At 33.0% G+C, this 24,658-nt stretch overlaps 2 protein-coding genes across 2 annotated transcripts; both read right to left on the bottom strand.

Moving 5' to 3' along the window:
- Positions 1-1,873: 1,873 nt before the first annotated feature.
- Positions 1,874-5,934, bottom strand: LOC127867666 (uncharacterized). The gene is made up of 3 exons (XM_052408997.1): positions 4,940-5,934; positions 4,127-4,234; positions 1,874-2,304 (listed from the first exon to the last, which is right to left on the bottom strand). Exons 1-3 carry the CDS (start codon positions 5,678-5,680, stop codon positions 2,146-2,148), a joined length of 1,008 nt encoding a protein of 335 aa, XP_052264957.1. The 5' UTR covers positions 5,681-5,934; the 3' UTR covers positions 1,874-2,145.
- A 7,658-nt stretch (positions 5,935-13,592) lies between these two features.
- Positions 13,593-16,432, bottom strand: LOC127867669 (uncharacterized). Its single transcript, XM_052408999.1, has 3 exons — positions 16,085-16,432; positions 15,037-15,144; positions 13,593-14,904 (listed from the first exon to the last, which is right to left on the bottom strand). Exons 1-3 carry the CDS (start codon positions 16,208-16,210, stop codon positions 14,299-14,301), a joined length of 840 nt encoding a protein of 279 aa, XP_052264959.1. The 5' UTR covers positions 16,211-16,432; the 3' UTR covers positions 13,593-14,298.
- Positions 16,433-24,658: the final 8,226 nt, after the last annotated feature.

Below are 24,658 nucleotides of genomic sequence, written 5' to 3' on the forward strand. Positions count from 1 at the left end.
ACAAACTTGAATAAAGTGTACAAGTTCAATTTCATATTCAGAATTCGTTTGAGATCAAACAAGGTGAACCACTAAAACCTCTTTTGTTTATTATGTTAATCAATGATATTGGGAAACAATTAAGTTCTACAAACCTATGTACTAATGCTATTTTTTGGGGGTTGTATGTTAATGTTATGTTAATGTTTGCCGATGCTTTTGTATTTTTTTCAACTGAACCCCGTGGTCTGCATACCATCAATTAAATGGTATAAATGGATATTCTTAGAAGTGCGGTTTCGTCTAATGCTAAGAAATCTAAGGTGTGTATTTTTCATAAGTATTAATATAGAAAAATTCACAAATGGGAACTCATCGGTTTAACGCACTTTAAAGGGGCCTTTTCACAGATTTTGACATGTTTTGAAGTTTGTCATTAAATGCTTAATATTGATAATTGTAAACATTTGATATAAAAAGCTCCAGTAAAAAATTAAGAATAAAATTTAAAAAAAGCAGGGCTCGAACCACTAACCCCTGGTGTCCTGGAGTAAAATGTCTACGACTTAGACCACTCGGCCATCCTTCAGGACACAATGCCAGACGTATTGTATACTTTATATAAGCAATCCTCGTAGTTTCACAAAATATAACGACAACAACAGAACTCTCCAAATTATTAATTCGTTTCGCGTTGCAACGCTTATTAATTTTCGGGTTTTAAATCGTCAAAAGATTCATAAAATGGCTATTTCGAGCATGGTAAATGTGCAGTATTACTGGTTCCTCACAAATATCATGAGTAAAACGAAAATTTGCGAATCTGAAACAACTTTTTTCAATTTTGTCAATTTACCCAAACGTGAAAAGGCCCCTTTAATGTTAATTTTTTTTAACGGTTTCTTTAAACGTGCAGTGGATGCACTGAATGAGCAGGCCCTCAAAGCATATCATCACCAAATGTCATAATTAGCAGTATCAATTAAGATATTAAAACTATATCAAAATTGTTCATTTCCGACTCAATATGTTGGCGAAATGCTGTTAAAACTACACGGGATTCACTTGATTTTTGAAATTTATGGTTGCACTAGTATCACGAAGTCGATTAGATGTTTACGCTGAGACAAAGAGTCCGCGCTGTTTCAACCCAAACTTGGTTTCAATGTACAGTATCAAATTAAGCTGAAATATTACATCTCATTTAAAAAGAATTCAGTTTTGAAACCTACTTGAATTTTGTAAATAATGAAAATCGTAAAATTAGATTGAGTAGATTCCGATTTATTTTCGAAACATTTATATAAAAAAGGAACATCTAATACTATTAACGTCAATTATCGTAAGTGTAAAGTGTGCACAACCGGAATGATTGAATCTGAATTCCATATTCTATGTTTTGTCGAATTTATATAGATCTGAGGTCGAAATACAAAATAATGCTGTACTTAAACACATTGGATTATTTTGAAATAATTATGTCTTTCAAACGTTTCCGTAAAGTATCGAAATTTATATATCTTTTTAATTTAAAAGTGTAAGATTATCATTGATTATTCTGTTGCTTTCTAGTAGTTTTAAATTCCCTTCACACAACATAAATATACGCTTTTCGTTATATATTCTTGTTGATTTTTATTTAGCATTTTGTATCTCGTTAAATCTATGTAACAATTTCACATCTAGCGTTGAAATTTTGGCTATTGCTATAAGGAGCACTGATTCTTTTCATTCATTTACTTTTTTACGAAATATTTTGCGAAATATTCGTTGATTTTGAGTATTTATGTTACTTCAATAAACATAATGTCGCATTCATATCTCTGTCGAAATGCTTTCATAATGTACTTTTCTTTTTTAAACAACAATTAAAATAACCTAACACAAATCAATATAAACGACAACAGTATATATTATATACATAACATTGTATAATATCCAAAATTAATAGAAAACATATAGCATGAAAAAAAACACTATATATAAACTAACGAGTAATAAAACAAAATTAAACATCATGTTATACGCATGGAGTAGCGTTAACGTAAGCATATACACTTATCCTAATTAAATATTACAAATAATAATGTCCACATTTAACAACTAGTTGAAGTACGGAGCACGCGTATTATGTTTTCCCGTCACGAACACATATCATGTACGAAATCACGAATTTATAGTCGAATATACGTCCTCGAAGTCAGATCTGTTAACGTGTTTGCAATTATGGCCTTGCAATTTTTTGTTGAGGGCGTCTTTTGTCTGCTTGAGAAGATTTATGTCTTGTTGAAGTTTTGTACGTTGCTGAAGCTCACATTTTAATGCCTGAAATTTTATTTGATTAATAGGGAATATCAGCGGCATTTCAAAGCTATAAGTGTGTACACATGTAATATAGTCAATATATGTATTTTGTATCGATCGCTCATATTATTGTTTATTTGAGGAGCGAACGAAGTAATTATACACTGCTACCGTTTATGAAAACACACGCCGGGTAGTTTTTATGACCATAATATGTTAAGGTTTGAAGTCCAACGTTGATTAAATCTTATTAATATTGCACATTCGTGGTGCGATTAACACATATATTTTATTAATTGCGAATCATATATATTTTTGTTCAAAGATCATCTTATGTAATAAAGTTGGTTCGTTTACTGTGCATGTATAGCTGTTACATTCCATAAATGAATAGAGATAAGAACAAAACAAAATACTCATTTATGACAAGTAGCTTATTCACAAGTATTAGGGAATGTGTAAGACAAAAGAACGGTTGCCATAGTTAATGCAATTTCACACATGTGTATATATAATTTCCGTAAAATAAATCACATTTACCGATATGTTGGAAGGCTTTGCCCTCTGCAATCGCATTTTGTCGTTACATGGTCAAATGTACAGTTGTAATAATAACATTGCAGAATTTACTGGAAGGTGATTACGATTTTGGTAATGCGTCTTTACACACGTATATGGTCCATATAATCTCATTTTCATATGAAAAAGCAGCAACGATAAACAAAAATCTACCTTTATTTTAAAATAGTTTGTGACTCTCGTTCTTTTGAAACAGAAATACATACCGAGCTCAACTAATTTCAGGGAAGGTCCCAAATGTAAGTGCTTGCATTTGGAATTTTATGCGTGTATGAAAACGCACAAAGGCTATCCCAACATCAAGCATCGAAAATATAAAGAGCCTGTTTGCTCTTCTTTAACTCTTTTTTGTGTGAAGACCTATCCATTTATAAATAGTTATCAACTTAAACCAGTAATATTGGTCCTAGAAAAAAGAAGATTCAATGCGCTTTCTTATGATGGGATAAACAATGTAATTACATCTTATTGAGTTATAGAATTCTCCGTCAAAGGGTTAAGTAGAAGTTTTTATAGTAACATATATCGATCCACATAATTATGAGTTATTAGAAAAATTAAAAAGTTATGATTTGTTTAGTTGAGATGTCAAACTTAATTCTCATACTTTGGGACTATGAAAGTTAAGATAAATATCTCTTTACGTTTATTTTTAAAACTAGATATGACATGTTATTAAAGTTTTTATATTATATTTATTTATTTGTATTTATAAATAGTTTTTATATTAATTATCTTAAGATAATTTGTAGTTTGTGTGTGTCAGTACAATATACTTGTTTAGGTGTTCCTGTTGCGTGAGATTTTATTCTGATAATTTCCAATGCATCGAGTAACAGAGTGTTCATGTTTAATAGAAGTTTTACGTTCATTGATTTTGAGCAAGAATCGTAGATCTTTAGGTGCCATGTCATCATTCACATATTATTTTTTAACATACAATTCAAGTAGAATGACGTTCGCAAAGTTTGCGGGTAAGAACGCTTGGTAAATTTTATTATGTGTTATTAGTTTTCGGTATTCTTATGCATGGGGACATACAAGTTTTGTGCGCTTTGGTCAGAGATGTGTGCGCTATCAACGGTGTGCAAAACATTTTTTATGTATAAAAAAAACATAATTATTATCGATTATTCCTTGATAACCGGATGATGTTTTAGTTGTCTTGAAATTGAGTCTCTATTTCAAAAACAGGCATTTGAAAAATGTTCCATTTAATTCCAGTTATTTAATTGGTTTGATATTTGAAGTATACATAATGTACCTCTTTGAGTTCTGTTTCGCGACTCTTAAACTTCCGTCTGTAGGTTTTAGAGGCCTGTCGTGCACGATTAAGACGTAGTTGTTGGTGCTGTTTTTCCTCGTCAGATAACTGCAAATTATATGTCTATATCGCAAAAACATTATTAATTGCATCAGATGTTCAACATAACTATTGCTTCGATTGTTTAACAGCAGCTGAAGGTATCGTAATTAAAATTAATGTATGAAAGCCATTCAAATTAAAACAGATTTATTAACATTTTCAAACCAAAAAGTTAAAACCACAAATCGAAAATTAAAATCGCAGTCGACGCTCCAATATTCAGAATTACACCATACATAACAATCGAGTTGTATGAACGCGAAATGAGGCGCTGAAGGAAAACGGAATGATTATGTTAAAGTTTAAATGGTTCATAATAAATATACTGTTAACTATAGAAAAATAAGACAAAATAAATACAAACGTGCTAGACAATTTATTAATAATATGACATATGCATTCGACAATTAGATCAACTATTGTAATTTTAATCATAATGTATACGCTTGTTAAGGCCATTTAATTAAAATATTCATACAGGGTGTAACACGTGTAATTAGTTACCGCCTGTCGTGTTCGCTATCACTTTGAGTACAAACTCAAAGTATAAATTATCTTTTTATATTTATCTTTTTTTATTGAATAAATCGTGACTTAATACGTTTTTATGATATTAATAGTTAATGTAATATCAATTTAATTATCATCAACTAGATCTTGTATCTCTTGTCTTCTAGATGGTTTTTATTTCAATTTTTAAAATGCTTTTACCTCGATTGGATGTCGTAAATTGTCGTGCATATGTGGCATTTCAGGGAGTCCTTCTTGTACACGCCGGCATTGTATTTTTAGCTTCATTTCAATCTTGATAAGAGACGATAATTTTAGAGGTGTGTTCAACAATTGAACATCTGGCGGGTCAATTGAATAACTGCTGCGTTCATCTTCTTTGAAAAACTCATTCGATGCATCATCAAGTTCAAGGTCAATAGAGTTTTCCGATATTGGTTTATCGGTCAATGATGTTTTGCACGTGTTATTGTTTTTGTAAAGCATCCAGTTCCGAAATGTAGGACAAGGTTCATCAGTGTCTGTAACCGTCAAAATCTGGGGTTGTAAATGCGCCCATTCAGATATGCTCCTATATATTCGAGTAGATTTTCTTTCCACGCTACATATATTCAATTTCGAACCAGCATTCTTGCCTCTTAATAAGCCAGCTTTTAACGATTTCAATTCAGTATGTTTTACACGTGTATTCTCCTCCAGAATAATTAAATGACTGTTTTCTTCGATACATGGTACTTTTACAACTGGTACATTGGAACTGTGATTATTTTTATTCAAGAAGTATCCCTGACATACATGTATGTTTTTATTACACGGATCTGAAGACAATACATGTTTATCATCCGCCTTCCATGTCTGTGTTTCACGCGGTCCGTTATCTAACGTATGCAAACAAGGCAGATTACCAGTTCCAATGCCAGATGAGGCAATCATGTCTTGCATACTACAACCAGTCACATTAAACGTTTCACCTAAATGAATTACTTAAACTAATAAATATTGATGTGCTTTTTCTACAGATATTTAGTGTCATTTACTCCTAATGCTTTCACAAATTTGCTGTTTTAAACGATCCTTTATACTTCCTAAACGGTTGACAAGAATGTATAAAATCGGTCGTATTTGAATAAAATTGTAATACATTATGCAGACTAAGACAAAAACCAAAACACCATGCGTACATGATGAGTCGTATATGCGAGACAGTATTGTCAGAGTTTATATGTGAATATTATGGGATCCCATAGGATACAGTTCACCGCAGAACTCGACAATAATCAATACAAAGAATGAAGTTAGAAAATGTATTGCCTATTAAATATAAGGCTTGCTTTTTAATATAAATCTAATTAATGGACCATGTTAATTAGTCGTTTGATACCTGGACTATTTACAGTGCTCAAGTACACCGTTTGAAAATGTGAAGGATCCCACCACGGTTTCCCCTGAATATCACATGATGTTAAGGTTGTTAATATTTATGTAATCTATCGAGGTCAACTAAGGTGACTGAACTGGAACTTGAACGGTAAATGAACCATTGATCCAAATATTTTAGAATTTTGAAATGTATCCGAACAATACTCAAGTACAACATATGTATTTAAACACTGCACTTCAAATTAGGTCGCCATGATGTAATGGGTATGGTGTCCGCCTTGCGACCGGGAGGTCACGGGTTCGATCCCCGCCGTGGGAGCGTTCTTCAGATCTCCCCAAAGACACCAAGTACTGGTTCTAGGCCCAGGAAACGGACTCGAGAGCGTTTATATAAGCCTAAGGCTTTCGACTCAATCGAGCTAAAATAAAAAGGTTTAAACTAAACTAAATAGTCACAACATTCAAATGAACACGTCAAAAATATAAAATTTATAATTAATATGACAAAAGAGCTTTCATGTAGGTTGAATAGTTGTATCGTCTAACCTTTCAAATTAAAAATTTGTCTATTATATTCGAAACACGCTTGACTGTTCTGTTTTTGTCGAAATTTGCGCAAAGAAACATATGCACATATGCTTACATATAGCGTAGCTATGACAGTTTGCTTCAGGTATACCGGTATGAAATAATTGGAAAGATAATTTTACTTATATTTTCAAAATGAAATCTAAAGCGAATGACATTTGTATCGTGTTACAAAACGGCAATATCTTTATTACTGCAAAAAAGTATATAGTGTAAATGCTGGCCATTTAGAGAAGCATCATCATGTCTTTTCAATTTTAATACATTAGTTAAACTCTTGACAGGTTATTGCAATATGTATCTATTAACATACGCAAAACGAAGATACCGATGTAAACACTTGTTATTGGTTCAGGTGAAAAAATGAATAATCAATGTTTATTATTGAATGTCATTTCACAAGATTACACTTATGACGTCTTCGTAATGGTAAATCGTTAAGTTATATATATATATATATATATATATATATATATATATATATATATATATATATATATATATATAGGCAAACGGGCCTCCGCAAAGAACACTCTCATATTCGATATGTTGATTACTACATTTGCTATCTGGAACTATGTAGGTTTCTTTGTGTACTTGCAATTATTAAACGTGAGGTAAGAAACTTGTCCGCTAATGACCTGAGACTTTGTATGTGCACTAAGCATTGATAAACCTATACACACAATAAAAAGGAAGGTGTGTGAGGTATTTATCAGTTACTTGCGTTAGTTTGCAATCGGTGTGCATAGATAAGCTAAGCTATCTCCATAGAATTGCAAGTAGCTTAACTGACTGAAATACTGCTGTAAAACTAATGATAAAAAACCCATAAACATTTCGCTGATAGAATAAAATATGTGCAGCATAACGCACGAACGTTAAGTTTACGGTATGTGTTTATATGTTTTTAGTGAAAATAACACTATGAAGCATGCATTTTCTACACTGAATGCAATTCAAATTTTTGAATGGTCGTATTTCCTTCACAGTTTAACTGTAACAATGCGTTAAGTTTCCTAATCTTCAAGTCAGAAATCACTTTAAAAATGTAGCATAAAGCTTCATATATAAATGTGACATTTCGTTTGTCAGCGGAGGATATATTTTTCAACACAACAACAACAACATGCCGGCTTGCTTCCATGAGGGGGTGGGGTATGACGAACACGCAATGGGTGTTTCATGAAAGATGTTGAGTATTCGTCGCACCCGAGAATGCTAGCACATACATGCAAGACATCACAGGCAATTCACCTTGCAAAAATGTGTACTTGGTCTATCGCCAACACTGATTTGTTTACATCGTATGATTCGTCTCGAGCATTGTACAAAGACGGTAATGAACAGGGATTGGCTTTGAGGAATCCCACAAACAAACACAAATAAACCCTACGCAATAAAGTTCACAATTCAGTGACGGAAATAACAAAAAAAGACTCCGCGTGTCAGAAAAAGTAGTGCAGATGTCATAATAAAGATTAAAAAAATATATATCGGTTATTAAAAAGCATCTTATTTAATTACATAGCAACAAAGCATTATAGTTACTTTGATTATGCGTCTTGTTGCAATACCTTTCATCTGTGATTAGATGTTTTTAATTCTATTTAATGATGGTAAGTCTTCCGATTAAATTTAATAGACGTCCATGTAATATAATAATAATTTAAACTTTAATTAATTTGTAAAACCTAAAAGCGAAAACTGACCTCCGCCCAACTGGACCAACGAAACTGGAATACTATATGCAAATTAATTTGAATTACAATCTGATTCATGAATGATAGTGATTCCCTAATGTCTAAGCTTTTTGCAAACATTCCGCAACTCATTGTTGTTGTCAATCAGTACTAAGGACATCAACACATCCGCATAATTGTTCTTTGTTTCTTACAAGTTTTTTTTTTTTTAATTTTCAGTGTCTTCTGTCGGGTACTCGTTCGCCGGAGTAATATTTTTTGCTGGACTGAGCCAGACTATTGTCCGTTGAAACCAAGGAGTAAAGGACTCAGTATGCAACTTTGTATCAAGAGTTGGTTGTATCTCTTACGTCGTCATTCAGTTCGGTAATATTGCCGTGTACTCGTCTTAATTTCTTTGCATTCTCTTTAATGTGTACAACAATGTGTTTCTAGCAAAGATGAAAAACACAGTGCCGTTACAGTTTTGAAAATAAAGCTAATCGAAGTATAAAAAATATATACCTAAGATCTCAAAAGAACAGATTACTCTAACACTATAGTCAGAACAAATTATGCTAGTTGATTCATATCAGAATAATGCCGCATAATGTTTAGCATTTCATTGAACACACTAAATATATTAAAGATTTGCACATGTTATTAAATATTTATTACAAACAACAAACAATAAATATGGTGTGACTGGTTCCAGCTTATTTAAAGGGGCCTTTTCACAGATTTTGGCATTTTTTAACTTATTCATTAAATGCTTTATATTGATAAATGTAAACATTGGATCGTAAAAGCTCCAGTAAAAAATCAAGAATAAAATTTAAAAAAAGGAAAAAAACGTTGCCCGGAGCAGGTTTCGAACCAGTGACCCGTGGAGTCCTGCCAGAATCCTGAAGTAAAAACGCTTTAGCCTACTGAGCTATTCCGCCAATACACATACTTGATGTATTTTATACCTTATATAAGCAATCTTCGTAGTTGCACAAAATTTAACGACAAAAACAGAACTCTCCAAATTATTCAATCGTTTCGCGTTGCAACGCTTTATAATTTTTAGGTTTTAAAATCGTCAAAAGATGCATATAATGGCTATATTAGAGCATGGTAAATGTTCAGTATTACTGTTTCCTCACTTATATCATAACTAAAACGAAAATTTGCGAATCTGAAAAAACTTTTTTTCAATTTTGTCAATTTACCAAAGCGTGAAAAGATCCCTTTAAATATGGCTTCACAAAGTGTTAATTGTTGAGGATTTAACAAATACAAATAATCTTTATCCCAAATAATGTTAATTTTAAAGCCCATTCAACAGGGGCTTGCTGGAGATAACTAGTTCGTCACTAGACTCCCGAATTCACTGTAACGTACGTGTTCTTGAATGTACCGTCGTATTCAAGAAACATGCATTTAATTTCCTAAACATTAACGCAGCTGGATGTAATGTTGGACATTTTGTAAAATGCTATTTAAAACATTAATTGTTGTATATAAGCATAACGCATTAACAAAAAAATTATAGGATCACGGATAAGATTAATGTACGAAATACATTATTTATTTGAATAACGTAAATTGCGGTCAACATAGTAAAAAGTTCAAACGCATTTCATAATAATTGATCATAAGTGCAACTGAAATAGCACTTATACGTTTAAAATTGAGATTTACAAAGAGAACGTATTATTACCATTAGTGTAATAATTAGATTGTCAATCAATTTTCAAACTGAGAGGAGCATTTACAATATTTGTTATTCATCTTTAGTGTGTTTAATGCATTCAAAACAAATTCATATGCCATAATGCTCACCTAACACGTCTTTGGGATCTATCACCCTGATAATTGCATCGACGTGTTTTTGTTTTACTTATATTGTTCTTAAAGCATCTTATAACTTCACAGTTGCAAAACGTTGTACATTCCATTTAAGATATAGTATATTATTCATATAGTTTTAGTGACCTTGAAGCCGTTCATGCCAATCGGTTTTCATTTAATATTAGTTACTGTATGTGAAGTATTTATGCTCATTTATTTTGTTTAACAAAGCACGAGCAAGCCTCGTGATTGAACATAATTAGTGGGAACTTCAAGTTGGGAAACCTTAACACTATTTATAACATGTCGGGTTTCCATGATATATATCGGTCGCCAGATTTAGGCGTTCAGCGGAAAAAACGTTTCATAATTTTAATCGGCATTAGAATCTTTTACTCAAACAGATAGATACACCACTGACTACTTTGACGATATATGTCAGGGGATACAACTATTTACAAGAGCATTAAAACTGTAATGGGCTTTTTATGTGACAGACTTTATCGATGGCATCAAGTAATTTGTGTTTATGAAAATTGAAAAAGATGTCTCAATATTTAATACACAAGTTCGCTTAAATAGTTTCCGACTTTTCGAAAAGCATAATGCCTGTTTCATTAACTTCATTTTCTTTAATAAAACTTCCACTATTTAATTGGTAATCTTAATGCAATGTTATATAGCGGAGACTATTGATTTCTTTGTTAAAATAATTTTGTTTCTGCAAATAATATGCCTTTTTATTTGCGGTTAAGATATATTTACAATGTTCTTTATGTTTTCAAAATTGTATTTACCATCAATTCATTAGGTGGTGAATTGGTGGTATTGCCATTTGCAACAAGCGATTTAATACAAAATTGAGACATACACAACATGCACCTTTAAACAGGATAATCGGCTTTTATCCTGACTTTAATATAAGTAAGAAAAATTACGTTTTTACGTTTAACTTATTAAATTAAAAAAAACAGATGTACAAGTAATATTGTGTGTGTTTTTTTCCACTTAAATCGCATATCAACCGCATGAAATGTTTGTTATGAACTGAACGTATATCAAACTACGTAATAGTGATCATAGATAGAAATTGTGCTTCCTTAGGTCACATCAAATGTGTCCTCACATGACGTATTAAGAATTTATATCTTCGTCATCGAAACAAAATGTATGTTGATATTTGATTAAGTCGCAATTATCTTTCCACACATTCAACTAACATTGTCAAATCCGCGGCATGCACAAATTGGTCTTATGGCATATGCGGTCATCGTAGCTCAATCCCAGCCTGCGCTATTGCATAGTCTAATTAGGGGCTTCGCATTCCTCTGTTAATTACACACAATGCTTCGTTGTATCTCTTGAGAATCCTTCTTCGTATGCATATCCCGACAAATCTGCGCGGATGTGCAGGCTGGGCTCGAGCTTCGCTGACAGCATATTGCCGAAGACCCATTTCGCATTACGCGCAGGAAAGATTTTCAAACAAAATGACCGCGAACTTCACGCATGTGTGCTAGTTAATTAAACGATTTCCCTTTTTTCATGGATACTATACTTTTTAGGCGGTTTTGTCTGACAATAAAAAAACGGGCATTTACCGATAGGGTTGTATTCATTTTTGTCCCAAAAAATCATGATATATGATATCTTGAGAGCAATACTGTGTTTTCAAGATTAGACGTTTATTGATAGTACATTCCGTATTCCCCTGACGATTTACTGACCCAGCACTGACCTTGAAAGTATTGTGGATTGAATTTACCGGTAATACGTTATTGGAATTGGGCATAAATGCGTATATATGTTTCGTTCGAACATGCAGAGAGTAGTCCGCATTTCCCTAGACTAAAAAGTGTCACATCCTATACTACAAAGACGCGGTGATATTAATGTTCCGGGAGATTGTGCTCAAATAAGCCAATGGAATGAATGGAGTGAATTCATTCGGAACTCTGCCGTTATATTAAAGTCATCTTAATTGAAAAGCTGGGTTAAACAGCTATGCCGAAAAACTAATATGAGAATGTATTTAATCCGTTACTTAAAGTCTTTTTATTTTCTTAAAATCGCTAAAGCAAGTCGCAAAAGTATGCAGTTATAAAGCAATCACGTCTAGAATTCCAACGAAATCTAAAATTAGAACCAGCTCATTAAAGGTTTAAACCTATTTATAACACTTAATTGCAGTGTTTATAATCATTGCATGTTAACTAAACTGTTATGAAAATAAGATAGAATGTTTGAAGTGCAAAACAACAATATGATTTTCCAAACAATTTAGTACATTTTAAGTGAGTATCTGTGATTTAATATTTTCTTCGCAAAATATGTTCATCAACAGATGTAATTACCATTGGTGCCGAAACACTTTACCATCTTGTTTAAAAACAACTGCAAAACCGTGTTTTGCCGTTTAGTCCAAGTGCCAAACGTGCTTTTTTATGAATTTTATATCCGATTTATATATATATAAATACTATTTATTTCAAAATATGTTCTGGTATGCACACAAGTCTCAAGAATTAATAAAAACTAGTAACATTTAGAATGCATGCGTTTACCATACATGCGACAATATTTAATCTATACATATAAACTAGATCATATGCATTGTGAGGTGTTTATAAATAATGTGCTCTATTGTATCATGATTTCTGTCTCTACGCATACTATAATAGGTGTAGATCTGTACGGCGGATAGCCTAGACGTTTGCTCTCAACAGTTAAAGCCCTTAGACAGAAAGACATATTTTGTTTCTTATTTGCAGTGTAGCATAATGCGGTTTAATAAAGACGTACACAAGTCGAATAATTGTGAATTATATTTTTTTCTCGCTCTTTAACACGTCGCTTTCCAAGTCAAAAACATATTCCAATCAACACGATACATATGGGACCCTAACAGGCTAAATGACCCTCAAGCTGATATCTCCTGCTGTCTGGGATGCACTGTTCAAATGCTTAATTCCAACCAGTATTTATACTTAAACACACACTATTTACGTAAATTAAATAATGAAGTATCGTTCTTGTAACTTTAAGATTGTGTCCATGTTAATTGTGTTGTAACGCTACAACATAATACTTAAAGAAATACTACATCTGAAATAAAGTATTACATTACTTTTGTAAACATATATTTATGGCGAGATACAGTTTAAAGAAATAAATAACATTTAATACAAAAAAGTAAGCCTTATTGTATGTTATCAGGACAATACACTTCTTATTCATCATTTAATTATATTAAAGTGTTGAATATATGTTTGGACAAGGTTGTTTTCATATAGTTCCACTGGAAAACACATACCTGTTTTAAACCAATCCAAATGATACAACTTAATATGGCATGGCCCATATTCATGTTTTCTTTCACAAAATCTTTATTGTATTTTATGGAAATAACCACCATGTATACATTATTATAAGATTTCAGTGCATTTCGCAAATGTCATAGTCTGTTGCAGACAGGTATGTCTCTCATTTATCAAAGGCTCGCTTGAGGTAACACTTCTCGGGAACTTGCATTAATGAAAATTAATATACCATAATTTTAATTGATAAAGTTTCAATTATGATTGGGTTATACATTTTTTGTGAAACACAAATGGCATTTTTTATTTGGTTCTCAGTTCCATATGCCATATCACCTCAGGTTTGTAAGCTGGATGAGCTATGCTCTTAACAAGTCAAACTCTGTCTTAATTTAAAACAAAAAACAATTAAGCGAAAAGTACTGCTTGCTTTGCAAATTCGCCTTATTCAAAAATGGACTTAGGTTTCTGAAAAGAATATATTGAAATGCACGATTTTAGAAAGCTTTTAAATCATACTAAAACCGGTTATACAAACCACATTTTGTGTAATGTTTTTTTAATTTGTCAAAGTATATTAAAATATGTTCTTTAATTTGCTGTTTTACATCAAGTTCTCGTTCAATGATAGTAAAGCACTGCACATGTTTCAATTATCAAATAAAAGCATGGTCATAGTTCATGCGCAGTTTTGCTTAAGCATAAGTTCTTTATTAGTTTTACAGCCATGCGTATATGTCTTTGTATATATTTGGTTTTATTGTGTATATATAGTACCGTCAGACATAACATGTATAACTTGCGTCTCTGCGTCCGTTATTCCAGATTTTGATTGAAAATCAACACCATTTTTGTCGCCCATAGCTAAAAGCACAAACTGGTCCTCTCCCAATGGAATCAACGAAACGGGTGTTCCATATGTATATGCATCTGAGTTACCCTCGGACGCCTGAATAATAGTGTATTGAATGTATTCAGTTTCTTGCACAGCATTTTGTCCAGATTCCGTTACTACATGTTGTTGTTCTTCCATGCCACATTGAATACGATCACTCAGGGCATCAAATCCGTTCGAAGAGTCATCGTCGTTTTCTTCTTCTTTCAAGGCAGCTACACTGTCAGTGTCCTCTGTCGAAAGCTCGTTACCCGATGTACTTGACTGCGTGCTGCACTGATCCCGAGAATTGTCCGTTGAAAGCAAGAAGTCAAACGAGTCCGTCTGCAGCTTTGTTTCAAGCGTTGCCCGTATCTCTTCTTCGGTCATCCACGCTGATAACAAAGTCATATATTGGTTCTTGTTGTTTTTCATCCGTTTCAACTTTCCCTTTATATCACAATTGTATTCCTTTAATTTCTCCAAGCGCTGTATACAAAATGAAACAGCAATTTAGTTAGACAATAACGTATCATAGAGACATTTAAAAGGTATGCATGTCTTTTTAGAACTACGCGAAACACTCGGACGCATTTTTTAAATCAACGTTTGCAAAATTACCTTTCGGTTTTCCTTGTATTCTTTTTTCTGTCGTTCCCTGCTTTCAAGTGCCGATTTTCGGTTACATGCACGTCTTTTCTTATCTTTTTCTATTTCTTCCTTCGAAGGCTGAAGAAGGAATCAATTATTTAACATTAAGGCACTGCGGTTTATAGTTATCGTACGGAATATCGTTAGGGCCATTGTGGTTACACATTAAAATCCAGGGGGCGACAATGCGATAGTACGATGGCGATAGTACGATGACGACAGTGCGACAATACGATGGCGACAGTGCGATAGCACGATGGCGACAATGCGGTAATACGATGACTACAGTACGATAACGCGATAGTACGATGAATACAATCCGATAATACGATGGCGACAGTGCGACAATACGATTGCGAAAGTGCGATAGCGACAATGCGATAGTGCGATAATAAGATGGCGACAGTGTGATAGTACGATGGCGACAATGCGAAAATGCGATAGTACGATGGCGACAATGCGATTATACGATGACGACAGTGCGACAATACGATGGCGACAGTGCGATGGCGACAATGCGATAATACGATGACAACAGTACGATAACGCGATAGTTCGATGGCGACAATGCGATGATACGATGGCGACAGTACGATATGACAATGGTATTGTCGCCATCGCACTATCGCCATCGTATTGTCGCACTGTCGCATTGTCGTCATCGTACTATCGCGTTGTCGCCATCGTTCTATCGCACTGTCGCCATCGTATTTCCGCACTGTCGTATTGTCGTCATCGTACTATCGCGTTGTCGCCATCGTACTATCGCACTATCGCCATCGTATTGTCGCACTTATGCATAATGCAGTCAAAATATTAAAACGTTATTGTAATTTCGATTTCGGAAATTCATTCCTGACTCTAATTACATAAGTTATTTAATCATTTTGCATTTATTTTTAGACTACGAATATTTTCATAAAACGTTTACACAATTTAACAGTAAGACACGCGAACTACAGCTTTCATTATGTAGAGCTAGCAGTGTGTGAATACTACTAAAAGCATGTTTAATTACCTCATACGTTCTTGGCAATTTGTCTTTCTGAATCAACTGTTCAATTTCTTCAACGTTTCTCGATTTACTTATTTTGTCTTTTAAGCACCTTAAAACGTCATAATTGCAAACAGTTGTACCCTCCATCTCGAAACCAGTCTTTCAGAAAACGTGGGGTCCGTCCTTGTTATCTGTCCATCCTAATTCGATACAGTAAAACCCAGAAATATGCTCACTTCAACGAATACAATTGTAGTAGATATTCAGAGTGTACAGTTTAGTGTATTGAATATAGTTATCAAAACCATGTCTGGTGTAGACTGAACAAGAATTGGCGTCTTCGTAGAATGTTTATCGGGTTTATCATATTTGGGAAACCATAACACCGGGTTTTCCACGCTACAAATACGCTAGGGCGGGTTTCCACAGATATCAAATAACCGGTACACAGTGCTCGAAGTTTTTTTATTGTGAACGCGGATATGAAGTGTGCCTACAGGTCGGCTTAATTACATTGATTTCGCCATGGCATGTAATATCAGCCAGTGTTAATGCAGACCCAGATTTTATAGTACAATTATTTGCATTTGATATTTCGTACGTAATAGTTTAACAGTAAAGCTAAGGGTATTTAAGTGCAAGTTATGGACAATTTTACTTCAAAACGACTTAAATTTGTTGCAAAATATGAAATAAAGATAAGACGAAAGTTTCATCGATAAAAACGATGTATTCGTCATAAACAGTTAACATAACTAAACTGACTTTAAACTGTGATATTCTTCGCTCGAATTGTTTATACAATATAATTATGCTCTCGCGTTATTCTTAAGCTCTAAATCCCATACATTTTGCCCCATGATTAAACCCTGCACTCTAAAGAGTAAACCACACCTTAGCCTAGCTGTCGTTGTTATTTTGCGCGAGGGATTCTAAAAAATCTTAAATTATAAACAGCTAATTATATTGCGTATTACCTATTTATATCACAGCGTCATGGTTTGTAAACATTAACTCTCAATTGTTTAGCACGTACTTTGTTCAAAGTCTTTTCTGATTTGTATATATTCAAATTATAACAGCTATCAGATACGTTTATTGTGAGATCAACCAATGTCAATTAACATGTTAAGCATTACTTTATGGTGTTTCAAATAAACTTTTATTGACGAGATTTGTTCGGTTATAATTTTATGAACCATTTGTTTGGATGAAAAAATATTACAAGTTGAAACAGTATTAGCATATTATATCAACGACATAGTTTTTTAGCAAACTGTTTGATGTTTTTCAACGCAGCTGTTCAACCCAGCTTTTCACCTTAAATGACTTTTACATAACGCCAGCATATTCGAATGAATACATTCGAATATTTCATCGGCTGATTCGAAGGAAATCCCAAAAAACTTTTGCCACATCACTGAGTCGGTGTATATCGTAGAGGATGTAACACCGTTCGGTGTTAGGAAATCTGGACTTCTCTCTGCATGTTCATACTACACACAGGCACACATTTTTGACACACATTTTGCACAGATACAATACGCGAAAAAATCCATCTTTCAGAGTTTTAGGGTCAGTACTCGTTCAATAAATCGTCAGGTGAAGACATAATGAACTATCGATAAACGTTGATAACACAGTATTGCTTTCACGATGAGAAAACAACCACTACCGTTGTTGTTAAGTGTCACGATAATAGCAGGGTCATTCTTGAATTATCTAACTACACATTTTTGACGTACTCGGACAGCCCGGCTGAAAATCGTTCCTAAACCCTGAATAAACGGCCAAAATGTGCAAGTTTGCAATAAATAACACTTTTTGACTTCAATTTCTATTTGAAATTATTGTGCTTAGATGTTCCATTCACAAGAAGCAATGAGATTTTTAAAGAACCGCGTCATGCGAAAATGGGTCTTATGCAATATGCGGCCAGCGTAGCTATAGCCAAGCTTGCGCATCTCGCAGTCTTGTCAGGAGATACCTAATGAGACAATTAAGCCTTGATTAAGATTTTTATAGCGGAGAGCGTAGCTCCTGACGGAACCGTGCACATGCGCAGGCTGGGCTTGAGCTACGGTGACGGAAACGTAATAATACACATTTTCGCATGATGCGGCTCTGAAAGTGTGATTTGAATGTGTGGAAAAAAGAAACGTGATAATCAAAATAATATATCATATATTTCGATAGTGAAGAAATTAACACATTATAAGCCTTGTCAGGACACATATGATGTTACAAATGTATAACCCGAAGTTTAATTTTTACCTGCGAACACGTTTGAGTGGTTTGAATATACGTGCACTTAATAACACACATTTTATGCGATCGATATGCGACTTACAAGTGAAAAACAAACAAACAATATGACCTGTGTTTTTAATTTAATTATAAAGAAACGTATATATTCTGGTTTTACTTAAAAGTCTGGGTATACGCCGAATACTTTTTTTGAAAGATGTTTCTTGTTAGAATTTATGAATAGTTTTCACTTACGCGGATCTCTATCGGCCAATAAACACAGAGCTTTGATGCGATAGAACTTTAATCCTAGTAGTATATCAAGAGCGAAAACAGGTTACATACCCGTGCGTTGCCGATAGTTTGCAATTACTATCTCCCGAACGACGGATGATTTCGACATAAATGTATATTATTAGACACCTTGATTTAAGCATAAGAATAACCAAGTTTGACTTTTGTTAGGTTTACTTTTGATGAATAAAGTAAAATGGCCAACTTTGAGATTATTTCAATACATGTATCATCTTCAAAATACATGTGCAATCGTTATTGAACGCAAATGTCAACTGATCGTAGTACAGAATCTAGATTTTTTTATTGCGTCGTTTAACAACGAATATTGTATTTATTCAGCGATAGCGAAGCTATTGTCCCGAAAAGCAGAAAGGCCTGACGTTAGAGCTATTCACGCGGGAGTTGGCGAAGCGTTGCAATAAGATATCTAGAGTTATGTCCCTTAAAGGATTTAAATTAATATTCCGATTGTAAAGAAAAGTTCATGTAATACAAGTATGGTCACTTAGGTATTTCGAACGACTGAAACAACACTAATATATTGGTTATTTAATGGTTGAGCACTATTTTTTTTTTTTGGAGGGGGGGGGGGGGGGGTGAGCAGACTCCCGTGTATTAACGTCTAGAACACCACCGATAGACCTAAAGTATGGGAATTTCAAAGCGATTTATTGTGTGTGATTTGTCTAATTTGATACTTTTTCTTTTATATAATCGGTAAAAATCGTGTAACATACCTATGTGTGTACCTTTAGCACAGTGTATTAAACAATTGAACGTAGTATCGGATGCTGCAATTGCGTCCATAGTAACCACACACATTTATGACATTTTTATTCCTCGATGGCTTTCTCGTGTTGTAAAGTAAACTAATTATTATCTTTATCAGGATGATCACAGAGACGTGTATTTCGATTTGAAATAATTGGTCTTACTTATTTCAGTCATTTTTTAAATGTTTTGCAATGATATATTGTCTGAAACGTACATAATCTAGGGATTATACAGGAATTCGGACATACATAAAGAGATAAAAAAATCTAATATTTGTTAAGGTTGCTATTTGTAGGCTCGTGTGAACTCTACAGTTTCGGATATTTACTGTAACGAATAAAATATATGATTCTCGGATAATTGTCATCATTTAATTTAACTTACAAAAATCACTTCGTTTACTATGCTTGAGGAGAACGATTTATTAATTATTTTTCTAAATTATTTTCTGTTCCTTCATAGCTAAAAACCGTCGTCCCCTAAACGCTATCAGAGCAATATAAAATTGAGTATAACAAACATTAAAAAAGAATTCATGTATTTTGCAAAATCGAAATAAATCGTACAGGGCCATTTATAATAATATATTTACTTAACATTGATGTTTACTTTTCAAAAGTAAAAGAATATTGTAATTTAATTAAATAACACTTCCATTCAAGACCTACAATAAATAATTGTATCAATTAATTGGAAAGTGGGATAACCTTTAAATATCGATTTCGTCTTTTATCTCGGAGCAGTTACTCCCCCTTCTGATATACACTTCAAAAAGAACGCTGACATTTTAACAAAAAAGCCCTTTCCGGACAGCGCGAAGCCCAGAAAATGTTGAGGAGCTTAAAGACATAATCAAGGGCGGACCCCAGAGATGACATAGAAGACTGATGTTCGATATTTAAAAAAGCACAGTGGTTCTTCTATTGTCAACCGGTAGAACAAATACGGGACAAATACATGCACCAGTGACAATTTAATAATAAGAGCGATGATAGATAGATATCGACGGCCGCGGCCTACATGTGTATATACAATAGTTCGATTCATGACCATGCGTTTGTGGATAATACATTGTTTCGCGTAATCAATGCCTGTAATCACAATACTTGGCTTTTATGCGGTATACATTGATGAATAACGACTAGTATTACTCTATTAATACAATTAAACAATAACATTAATTTGCAGCTTTTATGGACTGAGCTTAATCTACGATAAATTTGGCAATATTATGAAAAGCAGTTTCACGGTGTATAACCATATCGGTACCCTTCTCGGATGCGGTACCGGTCATTCTCTGATAAAATTAATCATGGTTCTGTGTGGATGGTCATCCACAAAAAAACAATTTCTTTGTAAAAAGGAACACGGGCCATTCAAAGTAAGTATATCGCGGAACATAAGAACCATTCTGCTTTGTAGTTATATGTGTATTTTCTTCTATAGAGCTATCAAACGTAATGAGAGGTGGGTGTATGGTAGCGAAAACATAGACATTGTAAACGATTTTATATATCTGGGTGTAACAATTAATTATACAGGGAATTTTAATCTCAATACTAACACTCTGCGTGGTAAGGGTATAAAGGCACTTAATATATTGCTATCAAACTTGAAAAACTATAGTACACCTAAGGTAGCCTTACAGTTTTTTGATGCGTTTGTTTCTTCAATTATTACATACTCGTGCGAAGTATGGGGTTTTTCAAAGTGTAGTGAGTTGGAAAAATTGCACCTTAAATTCTGCAAAGATGTTCTTGGTGTAAGGAAATCAACTTCAAATGTAGGCGTTTACGGCGAACTTGGTAGACACCCGTTATATATTAACAGATATGTACGCATAGTAAAATATTATTTTAAAATAACTAAAAGTGAAAACATTATATTACGATCCATAATGGAATAAGGTTTGGCTGACTTAAATGATAATAAATGTAACTGGTTCGGAAAGGTCAGGGACTTACTATGTAAATACGGATTTAATTATGTGTGGTCTAATAACTCACACATAAATGAGGAAACTTTTTTGTCTTTGTTTAAACAAAGAGTTATCGACGAATACCTTCAAGAGTGGAAACGAGATATTGATGATAATAGGGTACTCATTGTATATAAAGCATTAAAAACAACCTTTTCTTTTGAATCATAACTCGAGACGATTTTTTCAAGAAATCTAAGAATGGCCATAACGAAATTACGCATCTGTGCACAAAACCTTAGAATTCAGACGGGTAGATATGATAGAATGGAAAGAAATATGCGACTCTGTCAATTATGTAACAGCAACGAAGTGGAAGACGAATTCCACTTTCTGTTGAAATGCTCCAAATTTGTCCAAATTAAAGGAAAATATATTAAAACTTATTATAGAGTCAGACCTAGCATGTTCAAACGCACACAGTTATTAACCACACAAAGTAAAAGTGAAATGTTCAAGTTAGGCAAGTTCATATCAGAGGCACTAACTATTCGCCAAGTGTATACTCATAGTAATGTATAATTGTGTTATATGTATAACTGTAGTGTTATATGTATAACTGTAGACTAAATTCGTAATGATACATTATGCTTTAAAGTGATAGGCTGCATTAAACCATGTTATGTAACTTTTGTATGTTGATGTAGTTGTTGCATTAAAGCGAGATTATACGATTTTGTCAAATATTAATGAATTTTTCTAAAATGTTAAAAAAAACTTAATATATATATTTCAATATAAAATAAAATAAAAGTTCAGAAGAACATGTGTCAAAAAATGCGAAATAAGCCAGATATTTAATTCTGAAATCGAAAAAGGCTGTACAGTCAAATTCGCCAGCATGTATATCATGCATGTACGATGTGAATCTAAACTTAGTTTAACGGTTCATTTTAAATTCTTGCAAGGATAAATATTCATACGACACACGAACACTTACTATGGTCCTAATAAAAAGACGAATGCTTCGGTAATTGTAGGAAAATATGTTCGTCACAATCAGCTCGGGGCGCTAATTTGTCTTTGCTCCATTTTATGAAATTCGTAATTAATGTATAATTTGTCTTGCCTATTTTGTGTTTTTGTAACATATTTTATCAATATATTACAATTTAACACATATAAAAAATCGTATAATCTCGCTTTAACATCAAGCATAAATACAATTCGGTATTCTGTGTACTACTCACATTTTACTGTGATTCAAATGGTATTATTTTTTGTTCTTTAAAAAGATATTGTTTTATTTTATTGATGATGTTGTGTAACTATTGCATGCTGATGGAGTTGTTGACTTAACATCAAGTATAAATAACATTCGGTATTCTGTGTACTACTAACATTTTACTGTGATTCATATTGTTTTATTTTTTGTTCTTTAAAAAAATATTGATTTATTTTATTGATCATGTAGTGTAACTATTGTATGCTGATGGAGTTGTTGCATTAACATCAAGTATAAATAAAATTCGGTATTCTGTGTACTACTAACATTTTACTGTGATTCAAATTGTATTATTTTTTGTTCTTTAAAAGATATTGATTTATTTTATTGATCATGTTGTGTAACTATTGTATGCTGATGGAGTTATTGCATTAACATTAAGTATAAATAAAATTCGGTATTCTGTGTACTAATAACATTTGACTGTGATTCAAATTGTATTAATGTTTGTTCTTTACATAGATATTGATTTATTTTATTGATACAACGACATATTAAAGCGGTTCCATATATAGCTAGATACACTGTTATCATGTTTGTCTAAAATATCTGTAAAGTTCATCCATTACCAAATTATCATATTTCTGTAAGAAAAAACAACGACTTAATATATTCATGTATTTTGTATTATCATTTTGTTTAACACTAGACACTGTAAAGTTCATGTGTAATAAAATTCTGTTCTGATCTGTTATGTATTTTCTTTGCTTCGTTAGTGATTAGTTACTTATATATAAGACACACAGTCGATGGATGTCCCGGTATTGAATAAGAGTTTTCTTATTATTAAATGTTTTGCGTGTTAAAAGCAAACATCTGATCACTTTTATGAAGTTAGTTGTATACACTAATGGAAGATATGGTTTAAAACGAGAACAGACCCTTGACATTGTAAAATAATATTGAAAATCTGTCGACTTTCTATATGTATGAAGCAAAAATCCAATATGTGATTATACATTCACAAGTAACCTCTCGGATAGAGTTGGTTTATTGTTGCTAAAATAAGATCCAGAAACTATTGAAAACGGCGAGAATTCATAATTGGCATTGCCAATTATAGAGTTCAGTATTTATTCCGTAAGTTACCGACAGTAAATAACTTGGTCTACTTAGGCTTGCACACAAACGAACGGTTACAAGCAATGGTCTTTTAAGCGCGCGCTTTGATCTGACAGGTTTGCTGTGTTTAAAGGGACCGTCAACCAGATTGAGGCAAAAAAAGTTCTAAAATACCGTATTTTTTTTACAATTATTAGTTTATATTGATTAAAATATCACGACTGGTATATATTAAATTACTTGAACAAGTTATTCAGTTTTCATATTGTCAGTATTTTAGGTAATACAATTTTACTGGACCCGTATGTGTACCAGGTAACTACCAATTAACTATAAATAAAGCAAGTATCATCGTCACGTGGTAAACCCAGGAATGCAAATTGTGCATGCGTAGTGAATTGTATATATTTTATATATAAAATGATCAATCTACTTGCGTTATCTATAGTGTGTATATCGTTATGTCACCTATTTTCGCGATGTACTTTCGATTTCACATCGCTAAATTTTATTACCGAATATACTGAAAATATGAACTTTTTTCAAGCAATGTAATATACCAGTCGTAATATTTTAATCAATATAAACTAATAATTGTAAAACAATACGGTGTTTTAGAACTTTTATTTTGTTCGTCAATCTGGTTGACGGTCCCTTTAAGCGGTCATTTAGTAAATACTTTTAATGCATTTATTTATTCCAGAAAGTAAGCATTGGATTGCCGTCGGTACGCACTTTAAAACTTGGTACATATATAGACATATATAGATAAGAAAACATATAATGTTTCTACGTGTTGAATGTTATAATCAATAAATTGATCAAGTACAGTTCATTGTATTATCAATGTCCTATACATTGTAGCTAAATTCTGTTCAGGTAGGCTATGTTTTGTTTCGTCGCACTTGTAAGCGCACGGGATGACACCCTCTAGGCACGTCAGAGGGCTGTGATACGTCTGATTTTTTTTACTTCCTCTGCTTTTGGCGCCGTTTTTCTGGCAAATCAAATG

The sequence above is a fragment of the Dreissena polymorpha genome, chromosome 2 (assembly GCF_020536995.1).
Source record: "Dreissena polymorpha isolate Duluth1 chromosome 2, UMN_Dpol_1.0, whole genome shotgun sequence".
In the NCBI taxonomy this organism is placed as follows: domain Eukaryota; kingdom Metazoa; phylum Mollusca; class Bivalvia; order Myida; family Dreissenidae; genus Dreissena; species Dreissena polymorpha.